This window comes from Symsagittifera roscoffensis, chromosome 4, assembly GCF_963678635.1.
Source record: "Symsagittifera roscoffensis chromosome 4, txSymRosc1.1, whole genome shotgun sequence".
NCBI lineage: Eukaryota > Metazoa > Xenacoelomorpha > Acoela > Convolutidae > Symsagittifera > Symsagittifera roscoffensis.
Window position 1 is genome coordinate 71,068,578 of NC_087065.1, and position 23,386 is coordinate 71,091,963.

Sequence of the window (23,386 nt, forward strand, 5' to 3'; positions counted from 1 at the left end):
TCACCTCAAAAGGTGATTGTTTCAAATAAACTATTGAACCTCAGTTCAATCCCTAGCACGTTGTAAGAAAAAACCTATAGGGCAACAGAATACTTTAAGTTTGATTAATATTTCAATAATTTTTTTAAATTTTTTCTTCTGTGGAAACATTGTTTTAAGTTTTTTAATTGAATTACTATTGAAAAAAAAAAACCAAATTTTAAAATATCTTGTGGCAATCGTACACGGTTTGTTTAAAACAGAGTTTTGTTTGTAATTCGATTCAAGACGTACTAAATAAAGCTTTGCTCCGGAATGAGAAAAATTTTCATAAATTTGAAAATAAAACATTTTTCACCAATCTTCACGCATTTTTTTTCTCCAAAAGTATCTTCTCAGCTTACCCCCTCAAAATTTGAAAATGCAAATGAACCTCGAAATAAACGAAAATTTTGTCAATTTTGGTTGTGCTGTTGCCTTCTCTATTAAAAATGTCTTTGTAAGGAAATATCGATTCCATAAATGGCGCCATTTATGGTGCGACGTATGGTTTGCATGGTAGAAAAAAAATTAAACTTTATTAAATGGATACTTTGCACTAGAGATACTTTTTCTCAGTCGTTTTTGTCAATTAACCTCTATTTTACGGTTTTCTAGAGAAAAAAAAATTGGTGAAAAATCTCTTCCATACGTAGCACCATATATGTTGCGACGTATGATTTGCATGGTGAAAATTTTTGATATTTTACCAACAGCTTGCATAACGATGAGAAACCGTTTTATTACTATTTTACTCCGTTAAAAAGCTATTTTGAGGGTTTTCGAAACCAATGTATGGGCGAAGTATGATTAATCATTTTCCATGCAAATCATGCATGGATGTGCATGGTTGCGCATTATCTTCTATGGTGGGCAGCCCGGGTTTCCAGTAAAAAAATTGTTTATAGAAGGAAGCGAATTATTGCATAAAAAACAACTAACCTATAAAAACATGAGAGCTGTCTTGAGGCTAGCTGCTATTAACAGGTTGCTTACAGGGTTGATTCAGAATTTTACTGCTTTTTGGAGCGGACTCGCCAACAGCCTTGCTTCTACGAGACTGGGGTTAAACTTATGGTTGTGCACGTAATTTAAAGAAATAATGGTGTCGTCGCAAGTTATACGAACCATTGGGCATATAAGGGAACTTCATTTTGCACAACTCCAGAAACCAGCAGGCTTTGTTTCTAGCTTTAGAGTAAATTCGTTTGCACTCAAGATAAACATGGGTTTGCCTTGCTTACTTTTGCCGTCGATAAAGTCTGTCATTTGGTGCTATGTGTGTAATAATATATCTTTTCCTTGTATTTCATTATCACTATTTTGTCAATCATGACTCCATCAACAGTTTGAAAAACAGAATTTAGTCCGCAGAAAAGAGTCTTTTGCCCTTACCAATATCTCTATGTGGCGTCTCAAATTAATTGAGGCAGCTGAGTTGAGACTTTTTTTAATTGCTTTATTGAAATATGCACCATTCCTTGGTAATTAATACATTCAAAAATCAGTTTTTTAAATCTTCATGGGATATTTTAAGTAAGGTGGGCTAATATGGCAGAAGCTTTTGTGTCCATTGCGATGAAATGGTATGGGATAAATCGTAATTAGATACTTTCGCATGAGATGTGTCGACCTGCTAATTTTTTGTATAAAAGTAAAAAGATAGTGTGTCGGAATTTGCTCACCAAATGCCCTCTCAGTCTAGCCCTCTCACACTTGCTGAAAAACTTTCTTTGTTTTCTTTTAGACTCTAGATGTTTCTAGTTTCTATGTGTCCAATGTGCAATCAACAGCCTTAAATTAAAAAAAAATTCTGGGATGAACTCGTCGTTTTAAAACTTTTTATGACCAGTTTAAGGCTGAGTTTAAAACTTGTGGGGACCTCATTTGCTGATGCGACTACTCCAAAATTTTACTGACACTAAAAATATGGCCTTACAAAAAGTCAAAATTTTTTTTACAGTTTTTCAAATTTATGATTTGTTGACTGTTTTTTGGAGTTTTCTCACTTATCATCATGCAAAATCTTTTCTGATCGGTTTAATCAAAATCTTAGCTTGATGAAAGCCTACTTTTATCACTGACCAAGCCCAATTGGTTTAAGAAAAACCTTATGGCCACAACCTACTCTTTGCGGGAAAAAACTCATGGATTTTGGAAATCTTTTTGACAGTTTTATAGAACTTTTGACCGTTTTTTGGAATCTTTTTTGAATTTTTTTAACACTTACAGAATAAAATCTAAGATGAAGAAATCAAAAGAAAGAACCAGCTGCAAAAATGATTGCTACAGAAGCGGCAACTCCTTGATTTTTTGTAAAACAAACGTTATCTCATTGGGAAAAATGATTTTCTCGAATTTTTTCACTCTTCGCACTTATTTTAGTAGAGAAACAACTTAAGTTTTGGGCAAAGTCTAATTTTTGAAACCCCAATTTTCGTGCTGCATCAGTATAGCAATATAATTCAATATCAAACACATAACTGCAGCCTTAGCTAGGCACCCAATTTATTTTTATCTTGACATGAAATTTTTGGTGCACCTAGTTTTTTTAACATATAAAATTTTGTTTCGACAAGCTTTTTTATGCTTGTGTTCTATCGCTAGTGGTGCGAAGCCTCTGTGTCTCAACTTTGAATGCACTCGCCTTTTAGTTAAAAAAAAACATTTTTGAATGTTGAAGGAAATGCAATTTTTGAAAAAAATTCTGTTCATACAATTTTTCCATTCAATTGACAACAGTTTTCATGTATGACAACAGTTTTTTCATAGACTTCATAAGAGGAATTATATGACAAATGATTTCACTGTGTGGAAGTCAACCTGTGTTAGCAATTTTGAAACTGATCTCACACCTGTGAAATGCTGTGATGCTAAATCACATTTTATGAATTTTTGATATTTGTTAGCATTTACTACTGGAGACAGAACCAAAAACTAATAATTTTTTTTTGGTAATTTTGCGCATTAGAATCTTGGAGAAAAATTGGTAATTAGAATTGGAATTATGTAATACATAATATGTAATAATATTAATTTGTGTAGCTTATCTATTTTTGACCTTGTGCCGACGAAAGGTTTTGAAGATTTTCGTGGCTTTTTCGCCAAAATCCGCGAAAAAATATACTTTTTTGTTCATTGATATTTGTTTGAAAAAACCAGCCGGTCGGAGTTTTTCAGGGCAGCAAACATTTTATGATACAGATTCAACAAAAAAAATAATTTAACTTTAGGAGGTTAGTCGCTCAAACAAGTGTTAAAATAGAGCGATCTTAATTTTCCTGGCTTTCCATCAGCAATTGGCTCATATTTCAACTTTACTCATCTTAACTCACTTTCGTTGTTTAGATTCAAGTGTGATTTTCAAATTTAACTTATTACAATTCTTCCCACGATGGATCTCAAGTATCCTAGTATTTTATTGCTCTTTTGGATCTCTACTACTCTTCAAAGGGTTCCGTCGGCACAAGGTCAAGAAAACCAAGACAGAAAACCGATCGAGACCGCATGAATATTAAACATTTTCTTCGAAAGTCAGAACAAAAACTGGTTTCCCTTTTTTCAGATTTATTCACCAGGGGGTTGAAAATATATAAAATCACTCATTTTTGAATTCGTTTTTTTTTTCTTTTTTTGGCTCGTGTAATATAATATAACACTAATAATAATAATCATCATAATAAATTGTTTCCAAATTACATCTAACTTTTAATCACTTTTTATGTACTCTTTTCAAAAATACAGATTATTTGGTAGATCGCCAGTAGACTCAAATTGTCTGTTATAAGGCGTCTAGCATTTTAAACTTTTACATAACCAATTTCAATTTTTTAAAAAAAAAATCTAATTTTTATAAACTGTCTTAAATTTCCACTCAGCGTAAAAAGTTTATGTATGTCATTTAACTGTGAGCGAATTCTTGTTCATGATTACTGATCAAGAAAATGAAACAATTTAAAGAGTCTTTGTCTTTGAACAACATTTTTTGATTTTTTGATTGGAAAAAATTTCTGTTTACTTTTTTTTCAATACTACAATTGAAAATTTTTATGCTTCTTTCACAGCCATCGGAAGTCACTTTTGCTCTAACAAGTCTACAAGACTTTTGGGATCTCGTCACTAAGTACAAAATTTCCAAATGCTTAACCGCTGAAATATTTCCTTAAAAGGGTGCCAATTCGGGATTGGGGGTAGTTAAAGAGAGATCCGACTTTCGCTTATTAAATTTCAAAAATTTCAATAATCTCATTTATTTCTTTTTTTTTCGAAATTTTAATCCAAATTGGTGGTGAATTTAGGGAGGGGCGGGAAATCTGACGTCCCCCTCCCAGGGGTTCGACCTTCTCGGCATGCAATGCTCCGTCACCTCTGTAGCGCTATTTTCTAGCTCTCAAAAATATTTTAGACCGACACTAAAACCTTTGAAGGAAGTCTTAGGCGCTTGAGGGCAAAGGGCACGCCAAAAAATGCAATTTTTTCATCAAGTTTTCAAAAAAAGCGCAAAACTGATATTTTGGTTCGATTGCTTAACAATTTGCGCACGGCGCAGAAAAATATCAGCAAAATAGGGTCTTTTTTGTGTTTTTGAAGAGCTCGGAACAATCAGTTTTTTCGACCTAAAACAAAATCAACAAACTTTTGGATTATTTTAAACCCCTCCCCTCGAATACAAATTTGATCCACTCCTATGGCAAATGTTAACTCTATTACAAATACTCCAGAAATAATTTCAATGAATGGTCAATAAGTAAATTCGCGTGTGTGCCTAAAACTGAAAGTTGTACGAATTACTTAGAGTTGCATCGTGCGATCGGTTACTTAGAGTTGCAAAAATGACCCGCTGTTTCAAAATTTCCTTGATTGCGCTCAAATGTATAACGTTAAGTTCAAACGGTGAAATGAACGAAAATACCATACCATCATACAATATAACATTAAAGGTAGAAAATCTTCAGTTAAATTCATTCTGATAAAATCTAGAAGTTTTCTGGTCTTAAAGATGAAAGTCGTCACCGTTACGTGAATAGTACATGTGAATATATCGGACCTGAAGCTTATTGTTATAATCCTAATTTTTACCATTTCATTCCTCAAGACAACGACTGTCGCCCAATCGTTTGTTCTGCACCCAAACGACTAAACATGTACATCACTTATGAAGAGTGCATCAAAACCTGCAGGAGCAGAAACACAACAGATTCGAATCCTAACTTTTGAAAAATGGTTATTACAACTAAAATTTCAAAATACAGCAATTGACAGTTGATTTATGATTTAATTTCTCTTTAAAAATCACAAAAAAAAATCAACCAAATTAATGTGATAAACCTTTTGAGTAGAGATGGATAAATGAACTAATTTCAAAAGGGAACAGATGATGAACTAGTTTGAAAACGAAACAGATGAGCTAAAAATGGATGCTCATTGTTCTCGCTGCTTTAAACCCTAGCCATTTGCTTCCACCGAATTAAATGACTTTCCTGCAGAGTCTTTCTATGTGAGTCAGAACAATACCTTCCCGAAGTTATATTCAAGTTCAAGATTGATTTTCAACAAACTTTTGATACATTTAATCGTCAGTTATTAAAGAAAAAATGAGCGCTTGTAACTTTTGGGGAAGTTTCAATTAAAAATTGTCAAACTATATAGAAAACAGACAGCGATTTGTTAAAAAATCAATGAAAGCTTCCAGTCAGTAGTCAAGAAATTGCCTTTGGAGTGCCAAAATACGCAATTTAAATCAAATGATCTTAATCTTTTTTTGTTTCAAGACAAAAAGTATGGATAAACGCATTCCATGCAAAACACTGAGATGCTTCAATTTCTTGATTTCCAATAACCTTTTACCTATTTGAAATTCAAGATTTTTTACTTGAACAAATTTTAATTTTTCCAACTTTTCAAAAACAGTGGTTTCAAATAAAATGATCAACTGGTTGACATTTTTAATATAATTTTTTATTAGGCTCGTTTGTGTCAGTTTTGAACTATGATAGTAATCCCAGAAACTTGCTAGTTCTTATGCTGGATAATCTCTAGCTATCCCGATGCAGTGAATGAGCATGCTGCAATGTACTTGAAGATACACTGTTTCGAATATGTTGACGATCAAATTAATCACATATTATTTGCAGTGCAAGTTTATTTCAAAATTTAACGTGACTACTGCAGAGATAAATAGTTAATGTAAAAACGACGGTATAAAGTGAAAGATACTGAACGGATTCACATTTATTTTTTCAATTTTTTTTCAGAAAAACAAAAGAATGAAGTGCAAGAACCTTTTTGTTGAGACTTTAGACTAAACACTTCTGTCAAAAATAACAAAAGCTGCACAAAACACCAAACACAATAGTCGTTGCAATGGCTATATCAGAAAAAAAACTCATCAAAGTGGGTCAAGGTGACCAGTTATGATTTTTTATGTAATTTTGTAAATCGCATGTACAAAATTTTTTTGAAATGTTTATTTTTATTTAGCCTAACGCATCATTACCTGTGTTGACCCAGAAAACTTGTGCCTTGACTAGAATGATCAACTTTTTTACAAGCAGACGGCTCTTTTATACTTTATCCAATATATTATATAAAATTTTGCCCATTCATATTAAGATGATACGAACTACGTTTCATGTTATTTCAAAGCTCTAACACCTAGAACCTATGCATCAAGTAGAATTAAAAGCAGGATTTAGTAAAATAGTTAACATGCAGTAGACTGTCACACTGAACAACCTTTTTGTATATAAAAACGAAGCCAGCTGCAATCGTTTTGATAAAAAAAGATTTTTGAAGTTAATTTGTCCGGATAATTTTTCGTTCATTAAATAGTTCTATAAGAAAATTTTTATAAATTGGTCTGAAATAACTTTCAAGTTTCTCCTTAAGTATCTGGGATTCAAAAAAGTCGTAAATGAGTAGGAAAATTAAAACTTTAATGTAACAAATGAACGAGAAACAGATTTGTATAGTGCTGATATAAATTATCCAAAAAAAAAAATTAAATTCGACTTTTCAAACGTGTTCAATCGCTTAAATTAAATTAAGATTAGACAAAAAATGAATATAATAAAAGTTGATTAGAAAAATGTTATGGTGCAACATAATTTTGAAATTTGCAACTAAAATTAATCCCCATACATGGGTCATTTTGGCTATTTTTAGTTAATAAAGACTTACACCCAAAACTTTTAGGTAATATATAAAAAAGTTATATTAATTGAAGCCTATTACAAAGCTCAACAAAACTCCAAAAAAAACTCTACAAAATTTTCCAAAAATTCTGAAAATACCAGTTTTTTAATATTTAGATAATATATAAAAAACTTATATCAATTGAAGCCTCTTACAAAACTCAACAAAAAAAATCTCCAAAAATTTCCAAAAACCCAAAAAATATCCTTTTTTGGATATCAAGCTAAAATATATATTCTTCTAAACAAATCTTTGAAAACATATCCTTCTAGAAGGTTTTTTAACTGTGTAAAAACTTACTTTTGATATAAGTTTTTAATATGTTAACTAGATAGTTTGGGCGTAATTTATGATTGACTAGAAACAGCCAAAATGAGCCATTTTTGGTGTAAAATTTTGGTTTTGAATTTCGAATACCAATTTTGGTGAAGTTCTAATTAACTTATGTTCTATTCACTTTCTGTTGAATAAAAATTTAAATTGAGCAAAATGTGTTTGAGTTCTCCAATTTTGTTTTATGTGATCGGTTAGTTTATAAAAGCTCTTTGTTTCATCGAAACGTTATTGTTCCTTTGTTACTTTCGAAAAAAAGGGAATATTTATGCTTGGAGCAGTTTTTTTTCTTCAATTAAACTTCGGCAATCAAAATAATAGTTTTTAACAAAAAAAAGATATGTGCAATTGAAGATATTGACTCCCTGAAATTAATTTTAAAAAGAACCTCCGATCGTTTTTGAAAACTTTTGGGAGTTTGAAAATTGCCAGTTTGGCTATGCTCTGGACTAATTTATGCGCGCTTTATAAATTTAATTTATAATCCTGAAAGCGTAACGCGAATTACATATGCCCGGCAAAATATGACGCAGACAAAATCGCTCTAAATTGATTTGAGGCTAGCTACTCGGTCGTAATAGTTTCGTACGACTCAAATTTCCATACTTGTTTTTTGGTATTGTTCAAAATCTTTAGTTTTCAAATTTTTTTTCACAAAAACTGTTTGATATGGATTAGGGGGCAATCGGAATCTTCAGGGTTTTGCCCTGATATACGAGCAGTCTTGTTTAAGATAGAATATGGGTCCTGGCATCCTAAAAACAAACTATCTTAACATGCATAATTTAAGGATTTGGATAGAAGCATGCTAGGATAGAAGCATGTGTAAATTTAGATCTCATTGTTTCTTGCTAAAAAGCAGTTTTTATTGTACAGACGCGTCCTTGCAGTTTTCGGAACAGTGTATTGAACGAAATGCCTTAATCGCATTTACAAAGTGATGCATAATGCCCATTTAACCCCCACAACCATTTTTTTGCTTCTGATGCTACCCTAGGTTGGGACTACGGGCTAGGTTGGGCAAAAATGATGATCGATTTAAAGTTCAAGGGATGGTGTTGAAATTAGACTGAAGAAAAAACTCTATAACTGCACGAGTTATTACGCAATCAATTTACTTTCTGATAGTAATGCCTTTGGTTTTGTGCGAAAGGCAGCCAATAGGAACGTCTAACGATTCTGATTGGCTAAAAAGTTTCCTTCATTCGGTCCCTTTGTCATGAGAATACCCCTCCCTCCAAAAAAGCTCCATTATGGGGGGGGGGGGGGGGTCGTTCAGCAGTGCCGAGTGCCGAAGTAAAACAGTGCCAAGCTGAAAAAGGATTCAAACTGCCAAAAATTGATAAATTTCAGTGCTGTTGACCAGGTTTTGGCACGGATCTACTGCCGAATCATGAGAAAAAAAAAATCACCACTGAAAATCTATCCGCATTTGGAGCGCTATTTTTCATGTGCAGCAGAAAAATTGAAGTGATTTTTTTTTACTTTTTTAACGGTTTTTTGCAGGCTCACAATAAGTTTCTTCTAACTTTCTTTTAACTTTCTAGTGTTCGATCTTAAACGGAATTCAAAAAGTTTTTCGTTATGGAGATAGAAAAAAGATCGATTAAATCTGAGTTTTTAGTACGAGGTAAAAATAACAAAACGGTTCCAAGCTTGGCTATACAATCACAAGTTCCAAGCCTGACTATAAAGTTGCTGGTGTTTTTATGACAAGATTTTCTTCTGAGAACTATTTTTTCTACTAGCTAGCAAAAACTTACCAGTTACAAGAACAGAAAAGAAAACTTTAAGAAATTGAACTTTAAATTTAGAAATAATGAATGAATGAACAAAAAAGAAGTATAATTAAAAAAACTGCAGTGAGGAACCCTGAACGTAAAAATTGCTAATTGTTCTGCAAAGTTACCTGAAATTAAACTAATTGATATTTTATTGCGATATGGCACATTTAAGCATCAATGATTGTCAAAAAGTCAAAATTTTTCAAGAGTTCGTTTCTCCTGGGTCGAAGTTTTTCATTGAGTAACTACTTTTCCTTTTTATGCTTCTTACAGTGTTTTTCTTCATGTTCATTTTTGCGACAGGAGTTGACTTGAACTGGCTGAAGTTTCCAGCGTTCTGATTGGCTAATTCGATACTGCTCTCCAATTGGTTGACGTCGATAAAAGCTACTTGATCTCCGTGCTGTGTCTGGTATTGCCAATTGCACGTTGCGTTTATATTCGGGTTAGAAAACAGTCTGTTTTGGGCTAACATGCCGTTTACTGTGGTTGAATGGCTTCTGGGTAGGCGACCCATAGTTAGTACGGGCTGTGAGTTGAAAGCGAGTTCGGTTGAGCCGAACATGAGGGCTGTGGTGCTTCCGCGTTGTCCGATCGGGTCTCGTGGAGGCACTGGTGGTGGCGCTACCATCGACACTGCCGCTGAAAAATGATTTTTTTTTATTTAAAAAACTTTCAAAATCTCTATTCTAATTCAGATAATGGTCAATAAAGCATGATATTCATATCTCAAGAACCAAAAATTCTTAGTAACGCGGTGAATGAAAAATGTGGAGAAAGATAATTAGATATTTATAACGGTTGTGATAAAATCACTCAGGTTTTGATGCTTTAAAAGGTTATGCTAGAAATTAATTATCACATAGATATTTAAATCATATCTTTTATCAGTCGGTATATCGAGAATAAAAACCCATTGAAACCCGAAAGCAAAATGTTTGGGTTGTGTAAGCGAAAAACGTGGGAATCAGTTGTTCAGAAGACCCTTCTACTAAATTTTCAATTGAATTCAAAACAGAGCAACTTCACTTTAATGAAATGTCTTTAAGCGTCAAGGTTAACTTCAAGCCGTGATCAACCGGGTCTTCACGCGTGATTATACCTGGAAAACTTGGCACTCTTCTATGATGCGTTTGCACGAAATTAGAAGCATATAGGCTGGCTAGAAAAAAATACATCTGCTTGTTTAGAATTTCTGACAGTTTTGATTAGTTCCTCTCAAGATAAATATCAACTAATTAATGACAAAAAAATCTATTATGATTAGAAATTGTGCTTTATAGTTTTGGTGACGCAGATGTTGCTTGATGGATATTTTAGCGTTTCTAGCTCTAGTTTCTGAACTATTATAAACCTTGTGAGTTCCAGACGTGAACGGGCGTCAGGAATGTCGTCGCCACTTGTGCTATTTCTGCAAAAAATTAGGAAAAATTAACCAATTGCAGTTACTTTTCTTTGAAAATGAAATGTCTAATGCTGTATATGATTAAAACTCAATTACTTAATATATATTTTTTTGCTATATAACATCTCAGGTTAACGTTGCAGGCTTCAAATATGACCCAAGGTCATAATTTAGTAATTTGTGACAAATAAAGTGGTTTCTCGTTTCGAAACATCACAGAATTTTCACCTTGCGTTAAGTTGAATGCTATCTTATCTATTCTACTTGTGATTTTGACCAGAATTGTCCTTTACCTTTCGACTTGACATGGACGGGGGTGTAAAAGAGAGGTTGAGTCATCTCGATCAATTCTAAATTAGCAAACCGTTTTTTTTAAGAAAGATGAAATTTCTGGGAAAAATGATGAATATTTATGTGCACGCTTAATTGCAAAGGTCTGTATTGTGATTTCTGCAAAACTTTTTGTTTTAGTTTAAAAATGATAAATGAAAGTGCGTACGCAGTTTTGAGGTTTTTATTCTGATTTCGCAAAATGGTTAATTTAGCCTTTTTATTCAAACTTTTCATCGTTATTCTTTCTATCGCTTTTTTAGGGGCGTGAACAATGTCGTAGAGCGTTTTTCTACTTCCCGATTTTAACTACTTTAAATAAAACTTGTAAGGGTCGAGTGTAATATTGTATTAAAGCCGTTTCAACCATGATTAGGATTCCAAAAAAATCAAAAAACCTGGAACGGTGAGTTGAAAAAGTGGAAACTTCTCGGTGTAGAGAAAAACGTGGTCTGAAAAGTTCGAGATCTGATCCTTCAAAAACTCAAAGCTATATAAATATATAATCTATTCATTGGCACTCTTTCATGCAGTTATTTAGTAGTTTCATTTGCTTTTACTAGCCTTTTCTATGAAAAGAATGACGGGAAATTTTGGAAAAAACCATCAATTCTTAAACTGTTTGTTGTCGAAACACTTTGTGCTACTTGCACAGCATCGCGCTATCTTTGATTTCTTCAGTGTCAGTTCAAAATAAAATAGTTTTCAAAAACTCAAGAACAACTTTTATATTGCCTTAAAGTAGTTCGACTGACTTTTGCCGTCAACAAAAAAGTTTTTGGTTAAGAAATAACAAATATTGAGAAAAAAAACGATATTATTTAATCTTGTTTCTTATTTTTGTTCCTCCGCACGCTTCAAAAAAAAAAAGAAATTGATACGTTTGCTGACTGGTGTTTTTAAGAATAAATTAATTGCTCTAATGCAATTTGAAACTATTTAATTTAGTAAAATATCTTGTGCTCAAAACGTCGATACTTTTCAGATTGAATGAAAAGATAAGAAAATTTTTTTGTTATAAAACCGAAATTTGTCTGAAGAAAAAAAGCACGAGTACAAATATTATATCCTTTTTCTCGGAACTCGGAATACTAAGACTAAATAGTGCGCCTCAATTTAATTTGGAAGAGTTTCTGAGCTGGGTTAAATCGTCGCTTACATTTTAAAAGCATGAGCTATATCGCGCGTTGATTATCTCCAACTGGCATTTTGAAACTCGCTTAACTCATCGAGAGCGTTCAGATGATACATAAAAAGAAAAAATGTCAAAAATGGCTAGTTAAAAAATCGAAGTTTGTGTGAATAAAAAATCAGGCCGAGCACAAAAATTCTGTCCTTTTCTTCAAAAATCGGAACAATAAAATGTCTGGAGACGTTTCTACATTCCAAAATTCAAAAAGTGAGTTGTCATTGATTGTTTGTTTTGATACGATTGTGATGATGCCGCTTCTTTTTTTTCTTTTAAAAATACCTGCGCGTCGAGGTCTATATGTCTTGACCCTAGCGGGCGACCAAATAATTTGCGAGACGTCCATACTTGCTAAAAGGTCCATCAATCAAGCGCTTGTAAATAATAAATATAAGATTTGGAATTGAACTTTGAATTAAATTGAAACAATTTGGAATATATGAACACACATTTTTTACCAGAAAAATTAAAAGTTTTCAAAAATTCAGGAGCTGTTGAAAAAATTAACGGAGAGAAAATTGATAATTTGGCGTTGCATAATCTTCATAATAGCCCAATAACTGGTTGCCAAGTCTAAGGCCAACAGATGAGCAAATTATGAATCATGAGCAAATGATTTAACTAAGAGATAAACTTATGCGTATTTAAAAGTTTTTTTTGAAACAATCAAAATAATAAAATTCGATTGTTTTGTTTAGAATGTTAAAAACACCAACCGCATTTAGCATTGCTGTCCATTGAATTTCTTCCACTCTGGGTTCTCCGGGCGGCGACTGTATTTTGAGCGCCATTTGGAGGCAACTCAAAGTAATTAGACTGCGAATGGGGCATCGTAGACACGTGGGGTTGATTGCCATAAACATCATTGGTATGGGCAGGTGAAAACATTTGGGTACCGATCGTGGATGGGACGACGGGGTTGGTGCTGTTAGTCGGCGGCTGTACTAGTCGGGAGGTCCGCATCGTGGCATACCCCCCGATTGACCCGAAGTTACCGGTGGATGCGCTTTGCTGCATATCAGCCGACGATTCTGAAGTGATAAATACATGATGCAAGGCAAATGTAATTTCTTTTGTTTTTCTAGTTTGTCATAAAATTGAAGCTTATGAGAGGTGGGGAGGGGGATAAAGAAAAAAACATAATTTGTTCAAATGATCAACCTACCACTTATTCCTGAACCAAACAACTACCCAAAATACATGATTATGATTTTTTACTTTTAAACCCTACCAATTAGCAAGGGCATTGTAATCTACTTTTTCAGCTCGAAACTGTAATAAAATACTGCAGTGCCCCCAAATTAAAACTTCCCATCGCAGTTTTTGCATCCAATTTTGTGTAGCTCAGGGAAAACTTGAAGGGAGCAATGATGGTGCCATATTAAAAACATTTTTGTGCGTGAATCAGGTTCTAAAACAAACGCAATCAAAAGTGGAAAATAATGTTGATAAACTCCAGGAACCAAAAAAACGAACTGACTTCTGTTAAACGTTTTTCAACTTTTGAATTTTGAAAAAAAAATACATCCCGATAGAGCTCTTTTACTTTCCAGAATCTTTTATGATTGGCAGTTTTCCATACAAACAATCCAGTTAGACAAAACTGGGTGAATAGTTAATTTATATTCCGTTCGGAAATTTAAAAGTTTAAATCCTGTTTTGAAACTCAAATCTTACTAGTTCATATAAAAAAGTATAAAAAATCACACGACTTAAAGAAGTGCCTTTTTTTCGTTTGTTGACAATTATAAGCCTGCATTTTGAAAGCAAAAAAAAATGAAACACTTCGAGTTTTTTTGGAAAAAAACTGATTTGTTCAACGTTTTTTTTTGCAGTAATGATTGCGGTCGGAGAAATCAGCTATCTTACATTTTCATCAACATTGTATGCAAGTGATGCAAAACTCAGCTGTATCTGTGCTAATGTTTGTGAAAATATTTTTATTCTGATTATTCTGTCACTTGCACAGCCAAAGGTTGATTTTATTATTCTGACTTTCGAAGAACAAGACGGAATAATTTGTGCTCGGTTGTTTTTTTTTCACAAGACAAACTTCGACTTTTTAAATATCAATTTTTGACATTTTTTATATTATTCCAAAAGTATTGTTGTTCTGGGCTCGAAATTTTGGAAAAAAAAAACATTTCACCTGTGATCATTTTTCGTAAAGTTATGGGGATTCAAACATTGCCAATGCGGGACAATTAACACGCGATATCATTCAAAATGTATTGTTGTCCTGAGCTTAAATTTGAAAAATTATTTCACCTGTGATCATTTTTCGTAAAGTTATGGGGGTTTAAAGATTGCCATTTTGGCCAATTTGGGACAATTAACGCGCGATATATTTCGCGCTATTAACGCGTTAGCGGAGATTTAATCTGTCTCAGAAATCGGTCCAAATTAGTTGAAGCAGGCTATTTGCCGTATTTGTTTTGTTACTCGGAGCAAAATCTATCACTTTGTACTTTATATGGCATAAGTTGGGATAGTTTTTACAAAAAGCTCATTTTTTAAATAAACATTTTTTTCTTTTTATTTTAACAAAGTACGGTTCTCGGCCTACCGGCTTGTTAAAACAATTATTATTTGGGACTGTTTTTCGGACTGTTTCGTATCGGACTGTTCGTTTGTTCATTTTCATACTTTTCCGGACTGTTTTGTATTGGACTGTTTTATGTTGGACTGTTTTGTACAGACACAAAATTGAGGCATACACTTTGGTCTATTTAATACTTTGCTATCTGAAAAATACATCACATTGAAATTTACATATCGTGTGTGGGGGTGATATTCAAAAAACCTCAAAAAAATTTTTTTGTTGAAAATTTCATGAATCATTTTAATTAAAACTACTCCAAAACTACTCCTGGAAGTTAAAATGCAGTTGCAACAATCAAGTCTTGATTTATTTATCAATAATCGGCCGGTAACTTTATGCCAGCAGACCGAAACTGCAAAAATTAGTTACATAATCACATGAATTGAAAACTGCGACATGAAAAATATGACAAATTTTCTTTGTTCAAAACAAAAATTGAAACAAAGATTGAAGTTAAACAACTCTAGCCATGAGCGCCACAGTTGTAAAATTATTGTTCTAGCTCAGAAAAAAATAATAATTTTATAAACTGTGATTCCGCAATTGATGTAATTCAGCATTACGTGGTTCGGTTTCCTGGTCTGGTAACTCTTTGCTTTACTGAACGAACCCTTATTTATCATTTTTTTAAGCTTTGTCTTATCGCGATTTGATAACTTAACTGACTCTGTGTTACCTCTGCGTGATTTAGCTCTAATAGAAGTTGGTTTGTTTCTGTGAAGCGTCTGTGAGTTGTGTTGCTTCCTCTTTTCAGCTGCCACCAGTCTGGTCTCCAGGGAACTGTCTGAGAGGGGGGACCCGTCTGCCTCGGTACCTGTGTCATCCCCGTGACTCGCTTGTGCTTCGGGATCCTGGAAACAAAGCGTGGAAGCATTAGAAATTAATTTGAGTTTTTAAGCAGCTGATTTTTTTGGATCATCAATTTAGCAGCAAACATGCAACTCAGAGGAAGAAGAATTCACGAGAAGACACACTTGCTAATAGCAATTTTTATTAAATCACAAAAACTTTCAACTTTGAAACAAGGGAAGCAAGTTTATATTTATCAATTTTTTCGCAACTGATTGAAGTAAGGGATTTAAGAGTTTGGGAACTGGACATCCTCGTCATTCAAAGGGTACTTTTGGTACTATATACCGTCATCTAATTTAGACGGCCAATCCTTTCTTCTATACAAAAATTTATGCCGGCAGAAATTTGGAGCAAACTAGTTTCAATTGGCGCTTTGGAAGAGCTTAACAAATCAATTCGGTCGACCAAAACAATGTCCAAATTTTTCAAACTATTTTTTTTTGAAAATAAATCTTTCGAGAAAACCCTAGATCTACCCCTGGCTGATTGCACATTATAACAACAATATTATTTCAAAGGGCGGGTTGATATGAAAATTAGCTTTTAGTGAAAGAAGTTTGAACGAGGATGAAAGTGAGCTAAAAATGGTAAACTGTTTTGAGGAAATGAAACACGAGAAGAAAATCCATCATTCGGGTTATGCGAATCGGAACTCACGTTAACTGACGCCACATACTAGAAAAATGCAGGCAGTTAGTTAACTTGACTTTCAAAGAGAAATTAGGCCGAACACAGCGGTTTAATCTATAAAATTTCCTGCTCCAAGTATTCACCTTTCAATGATAATCGTGCAACTGGTTACTTCGAAAAACAAAGTATGCATATAATGATGAATCCTAATATAAAACAACTGCATTGAACGAAGTTACGTCGCTGAACAAACAAAAATTGCAAAAAAAAATCAGATGGAATATTCTAGAAGGATGGCTTATATACACACTTCGCCAATTCCACTGTCATCGGCTTGTTGCTGGTGACTCATTCCTTCCATATTAGGAAATTTGTGGAAACTGTGCATGTTCGGAGTCTCGTATTTATACACGACTCCTTTCATCGGCATTGTAGCGGGTACATTATTGCTCACACTTTCTATCAGCTCATTGGACAATAATAACAAGTCTGCTGCTTTCTGATTGGTCGAAAAAGTGGACCCGGCTCCGTGCGGTTGAATTGTCATGACGTTGCAGTGCTCGCTCGCATCTGATGAGTTGGATCTCTCGCTTTCGACTGCGGCGTGGTTTCGCCCATTCATATCATCGGCTAAGTTGTATAGTGGTCCGGCTGAGTATTCATTCGGGTAGCTCGCTTGTTCATGCATGTTCAGGGATCGCAGAAGCAAAGGGTTGATTTCGGTAGGGTCTAAAAAGACACCCGATCACAGTTGAAAACTTGATTTGAATCGAGTTGAAATGTTAGCTTCAAAAAACTCCACATCTTTTCAGGAAAAAAAATAAATTTACCCGAGAAAAACCCAATTTATCCTCAATCAATACTAATTTTTCACCATACTTCTTGATTGGGTTAAATTCTACAGCTACTAACTAAAACTAACCCGAGTGTTGAAGGTTCCCGTACGACCCAAATGCCAAATGGTGTTGCGATCCCGCTCTCTGTGCCGCATTAGAACTCGGAGTCGCCATTACAGCTGACATCCCGAAATCACCCGAGTAGATAGAGGCTCTCGGGTCATAGGTCAAAGCTGCGCCGGTCGCAGGGTTGATTCCTAGAATCACATTGCTCCCCGAAACGCCTGTAGATCCAGTAAGCGCACCTGTCATTGAATTTCTGCTGTTTAACGTCAAATTATGCTGAAGTTGCGCCATGGACTCGCTTCGTGTTTGAAGAAACTGGCGGTCGCTCGGTGTCATGTTTTGATCGCAATCCGACATCAATTCGTCCCCGCTGAAGTATGTTTTCATGTTAGCTTTTGTCTCGGCTGTGAGGTAGTGAGTCGTGCCAGTCGCGGGACCACCCGAACTCATAGTGTTGTTGTATTCGCCACTCTTGTATTTTGAGGCAACGCCAACTAAAAAAACACAAACTTCGATCGCTGCTCTTTTCAGACTTTTATGGCAGACATAGAATGTGTGATTTGATTGCCTGAAGAGTTTTGGAATTCAAGGATGCATTCAAAATTGATTTTTTTCAGCCTCGACATAGAGAAAAACGATTGAAGGATTAAAGAAAATGTTCAGATTAGCGCTAATTACTTTTGCTCGAAAAAGTATGCATTTGTTAAAATATCTAATTTCGACCTTTTATTTTGTAGAAAGAGAAGGAAGATTATGAAAAAAAAATTGAAACCGTTTTTTCGAGCTCTAACCATTATAGAGACCTGAAATTGTCAAAGTTTTCGAGAAAGCCAAGAGCACGTTTTAGTATTTTGACTGAAAAAGTTGCGTTTTTATGCCATTTAACTCCATTTTTCATCAAAAAATTCAGATAAAATTTTGCAATTTTAAATAATAGAAGGGGGAGAAGGGTTGGGGTTGGGTGTGATTTACGCAAATGAAAATACTTTGACAGCTGTTTTTTTATTTTTCAGGTTGAAATTTTTTCAGACGTGGAATGATATCTCAATGCGAGAACGCCGTTAAAAAATTTTTCAAACGGTTTTTCCACTCCCATTCTATTTGATTTTAACATTTAACCAATGAGAATTTATCCAATCAAATCCAAGCAAAATGACCAGGCATTCAATTAAAAAATTGAACAGATAAAAATATTGACAATTCTTTTTCTTCTAAAACGCATTTCGAAAACTTCATTTTCAAAAAATGTGTTTTTCCCAAATGCAAACCAATGATTTCATTCTCACTTCCTACAGTTGCATTTAATTTTTTGTCTACTCCAAAGAGCCAAAAAAGTAATTATTTCAATTTATTCTCTGAAGATAGGTTCAAACTACAAAACCGTGGTACTCAGTGCTGGGCTTTTGCAAATCGAAATAGTTTGATTTAGGTTATTATTTTGAAGTTCTCATCAGGTGGTGACAAGAACTTTTCTCCCACCCAAACCCACACCCCCCCCCCCCCCAGCCACCTCGCACGAGCATCAATTTTTTGGTGTAACTATTGTATATGAAATCATCCCCCCACACGCCATATAAAGTACAAAAAGATAGATTTTGTTCCTTGTAACAAATCAATTATGGCAAATAAGCTTCGTTCAACCAATTTGGAACGATTTATAAGACGGATTAAATCTCGCTTACGCGTTAATAGTGCGAATTATATTGCGCGTTAATTGTCCCAAATTGGTCAAAATGGCCAAAATGGCAATCTTTAAACCCTCATAACTTTATGAAAAATTATCACAGGTGAAATATCTTTTCAAATTTAATTTCAGAACAATAATACCTTTCGACTGATTGTTAAAAAATCACATCAAAAATGGCTAGTTAAAAAATCGTAATTTGTCTGAAGAAAAAAACCATCCCGAGAGCAAATATTCTGTTATTTTTGTTACGAAAGTTGGAACAATAACATGCACAATAAGAAAGCATGTGCATGTTTATATATTTATACTTATTTAACGAATCCAGGATTGCATTTTTGTATAATGCACTGACTAGGGAAAACGCAACAATTACTTTAAATTCAAAACTAATTGATAGACTATGAATTTTGCAACTAGGCTGGAGCGCGGGGGTCCGTTATAACGGGGATTTTTTCAGATAGCTGAAATTGGCTTTCCGAAACCTCTGGTACCAATTTTATTCCTATCCTAACCAACAAAAGCTGCGTTGCCGGGTCTTTCCCACTCCCCCACAACCCCAGCATTCAAAGTTTCTATTTGCATCGTTATTTTATGTTAAATTATGGCTGAAGGCGAGATGTTACAATATAAAGTGTGTAGAGCAACTTTGTTCACTATATTTAGTTTGTTCACTACGCAATTTTCCTGACAGTGCCGAAGTACAGCAGCCCGAAACTGAAAATGTGTCGGGGAGTTTTTGTTTGTTTAACAAGCGTCATCTATTAAAATAGCAATTTTTGTCTGTTCAATTTCCGTCCATTTGAATAAAAATACTGTTCCACTTTCATCTCGACATTTGAAATTTTAAAAATTTTAGTTGTCTTTCTGGTATTTTGGCTGAATGCGCTGTAACAATGCAAGGCATGCATAACAAATATATTCACAATAATTAGGTTTTTCACCATATAAAACTTCCTCACATTATCACAACGTTACACAAGTTTTAGAATTGAAATTCAAAAGTTAAGGGAAAATGGTGTAGCTTTTTGACTTTTTCGGTCGCGCCGATGTGAATTCCGAGACCGAAAATAGGCTGGACAGCGTTTCATATTGCGGACAAATTCTGGAAATGCACCCGGTTTGCCCACTTTAGAAGATATGGCGTATTTGGTATGGAAAATGACTATAATCATCCGTAGCACATACATTAGTTTCAGAAACCCTCAAAATAGCTTTATGGCGGATTAAATTAGTAATAAAACAATTTTTCATCATTATGCAAGCTGTTGGTAAGATATGAAAAATTTTCAATATGCAAATTTTTAGCAGCCCTGATAACTATCAAAGTTGTCTAATTTAAAGTACAAATGTGCAACCATACGCTGCGCCATGCATGGAAAATTTTTGATGGCTTCCATGGATCCATGCATGTGCGCGACGTATATATGGTTGCACCATCTGGGGCTCTTTTCCACTCCCCCCCCCCCCCCCCCCACGTTTGAAATTCAGTTTTGAAAAAGTTAATTGACATTGCCATTATGTCATGAAATTTTGCATGTGAAGAAGCTAACAATTGTGAACAGATTTGTTCTTCATACTTTATATAAATATCTTTTTAAAGGCAAATTTGGGCAAGTAATCAAATAACGCTAGTTGCCTACAGAATTAATCATTTTGAGGGATATATCATCAAATGATTAGCAAGATGATACATTTGGTCGCCTAAAATTTCTTTGAAACTGATAGGCATCAAGAATTTTTAGCTTCAAAAAATTCAAATTTAGAATGTTCGACATTAATAAACTTAATACCAATTTTTGTTTTGATTCGTCGATCTTTTGGTTAGTTATCTGCTTTGTTAACGCCTGAATTAACCGCCTTGAATTTTTTTTTCAAGATTTTTCAAAGAATCTTCAAGATTTTTCAAAGATTGCTGGGCCTGGGCTCTCTTAATTTAAGGGACCCAACTATCATACGTTTACCGCGGCATGGTCGAAAAATTAATCGCGACCTAATTTAGTGGTTCAAATGCAATGAATGGTTCGCTCGGCTCTTTTCCCTGACCCCCACCCCACATTTGAATTTCATAGAGTGGTCCCTCGAAAAAGCAACTATGATAGACAGGTCCCGCATGCATTTCGCATGCTATAATTTTAAAATTAATGTGTATAAATTATTCATTTCAAAAATCGCGCGAAATATACTGATTCAGAAACTTTTTTCATAAAAAGCGCAATCGCTACAGTGTTTATATCAAGAAAGATGCACGCTTCAACTAATTTTACGGTTAAAAAACCATATTTGGTTTCACTTATTTGTCATCAAAACTCAATTTTGACGTTTTTTTTTCTGTTGCATTTTCCACCATGGAATGATGAGGGAGGAGGTTTTACGAAGTAAAATTTGTTTCAAAATATACTGCGAAATGTTTCTGAATGGCGAAATCATAAATTTTAAACGATTTAAGAGCTCTAGGTGTCTAATTCTCATTAGACACCTAGAAAAGGAAGCGAGCCGTTCGCTTTTCATATCATAATTAAATCGTTTAACCATAACTCTTAATATAATAGCTCATACAAAATTAAAATATAAGTTTTTTAGCGGGGAAAAGGGAAGAACATGTTGAGCATGTATGTGAATAACCTAATCGCGCTCGCAGTATTATCTAAAATATCAAAAGTTATGTCCAGACCAGGATTCGAACCTGGGTTATTGCGGCCACAACGCAATGTCCCAACGCAATGTCCTAACCACTAGACGATCTGGACCAATTGTGTAGCACATTAGGCTTCATATGAACACAAGCAACGCAACGTTTCTGTATTAGCAATGATAAATCTATTCTCCAGCTATATAAAATGAAGAATTAAAGAAAAGCTCTATAGGAATACTGATTAACAAACTGAGTTACTTTTTATTGCGTTCAGTTGATTTACGATACACCACTGAAATTAGGAAATAAATAAGTACGAAGCGAAGACAACGCAATTGAATACAATCACCCCATCATTTAATTATGATTTGATTAACCCTGCCACGAGTCAATTCTGCTTGCAAACTATTCGTTCCAATGCACACTTTTAAGCAAATGTATAATAAAACTAACGTGTTCTGTGGTTTTTCCTCTTGCATAGACAGAAGCATGAGAGGATGATAAGTAGCAGAAGGGATATTGAGCAGAGAATGAGGGCCACTAGGACTAAGTGAGTTCCCAGGAAATGGACGGCGGATGAGGCCATGAGTACAGTGCCGGAGAAAGTGTCGGCCGCCGTCTCCGATTCATGGTCTATCGAATCTGAAGTCACCCACAATTCAATGTACGTATCAATGATCAAGTTTTAATTGAACACCATATAACCATAACCCCCCCACCTCAAAATTAACAGCAGTCAAGATTAAAATCCTCCAACTCCACCTCACAGATTACTTCGTTAAAAAGATCTAGGACTTTCATTAGGTCGACCAAATTGATTTTCCGAGCTCTCTTCAATAACTATAAAGACCCTATTGAGCCAATAGGAAAAAAGGCCAAAAAATGTGTTTTTTCGGTTATACCCCTCAAGATGATAAAAATGTCAATGAACGTTTTTATAACCAATTTGGGACACGATTACTATTTAAAAAATGCTATAAATATTAATAGGACTATGCGACTATCGTAGAAACGAAGCATTTTTACTTAATTTAGCCTCAAACTAGCTTTTTTTCTCATTTCTCCATTTTTCGCCGTTTTCTGCACATAAAATTTAACAAAAAAATGTGTTTTTAATTGTTTAATATGCACTTTTTACATGTTCCTGGCTTGATTTACCGTTCGGATATCAGCCCTGCATTTGCCATTAAAATCAGTCAAATTTTGTTTTAAAAAAGTTTTATTTTCATTTTTCATCATTTAGTGGGGGTATAACATAAAATTTGGTGTTTAATGGGGCTTAAGGTGCCTTCAGAAAATTCTAGATTATTGGTCGGCCGAAAATGGATGTCGTAAAATAGTACCAAAAAGAGGAGACCCCCCTGAACGAGGACGCGGGGGAGGGGGGGTGAGGCGTCGTCACTTTCCAAGCCTTCTTTAAACCGATTGATGCTTTGTCAAAAACAACTCACCGCCACTTAGCGTCAAGGTCGCCATCTTATACGTGGTTGCCGTCTTTCCCGCACTGTTCTTCGCTACAACTTCAATCAGATACCACGCCTTAGGCTGCAACCTACGCAACGTCGCCAATTTCTCAGTTCCATCCAATTCTAGTTCCCGAATAAAAGAAGAATCGTCGCCAGAATTGTGCGAAGTCGAGCGGCGTGATTTTTTGGACCCTGACTTAATTCGGTCCATAGGTGTGCACGTGATATGAAATGACGTAATAGGGCAGCCCTGGTTGCTGTACGTGGTCAGATCCAAGGTCAGTTGAGTGGCGTTAGAAGCGAGCAGAAGTTGCGACTTTGACGGCGCTTTTGGAGCTGAAAGATATTCAGCTTTTAAGTCT

The 23,386-nt window shown here is 34.6% G+C and overlaps 1 protein-coding gene and 1 non-coding gene across 7 annotated transcripts in view; both read right to left on the minus strand.

Annotated features, from left to right (window-relative positions):
• Window positions 1–9,408: 9,408 nt before the first annotated feature.
• The window catches only part of LOC134845151 (cell adhesion molecule DSCAM-like), a 45,702-nt gene continuing 31,724 nt past the window's right edge, over window positions 9,409–23,386 (minus strand). For 3 of the 6 annotated variants that reach the window (XM_063862028.1, XM_063862027.1, XM_063862025.1), the window contains 11 exons: window positions 23,010–23,360; window positions 22,012–22,200; window positions 17,260–17,733; window positions 16,648–17,066; window positions 16,365–16,382; window positions 15,532–15,706; window positions 12,970–13,284; window positions 12,536–12,604; window positions 11,028–11,084; window positions 10,684–10,740; window positions 9,409–9,971 (listed from right to left, as the gene is read on the minus strand). In XM_063862028.1, coding sequence (XP_063718098.1) covers window positions 9,532–9,971; window positions 10,684–10,740; window positions 11,028–11,084; window positions 12,536–12,604; window positions 12,970–13,284; window positions 15,532–15,706; window positions 16,365–16,382; window positions 16,648–17,066; window positions 17,260–17,733; window positions 22,012–22,200; window positions 23,010–23,360 — 2,564 coding nt within the window. In that variant the 3' untranslated portion in view covers window positions 9,409–9,531. The remainder of the gene's footprint in view (window positions 9,972–10,683; window positions 10,741–11,027; window positions 11,085–12,535; window positions 12,605–12,969; window positions 13,285–15,531; window positions 15,707–16,364; window positions 16,383–16,647; window positions 17,067–17,259; window positions 17,734–22,011; window positions 22,201–23,009; window positions 23,361–23,386) is intronic. The other 3 variants (XM_063862026.1, XM_063862029.1, XM_063862031.1) reach the window with 3 other exon arrangements.
• Window positions 21,589–21,673, minus strand: Trnap-ggg (transfer RNA proline (anticodon GGG)). The gene is given in 2 exon segments: window positions 21,589–21,623; window positions 21,637–21,673. It is a non-coding gene; the product is annotated as a tRNA-Pro (tRNA).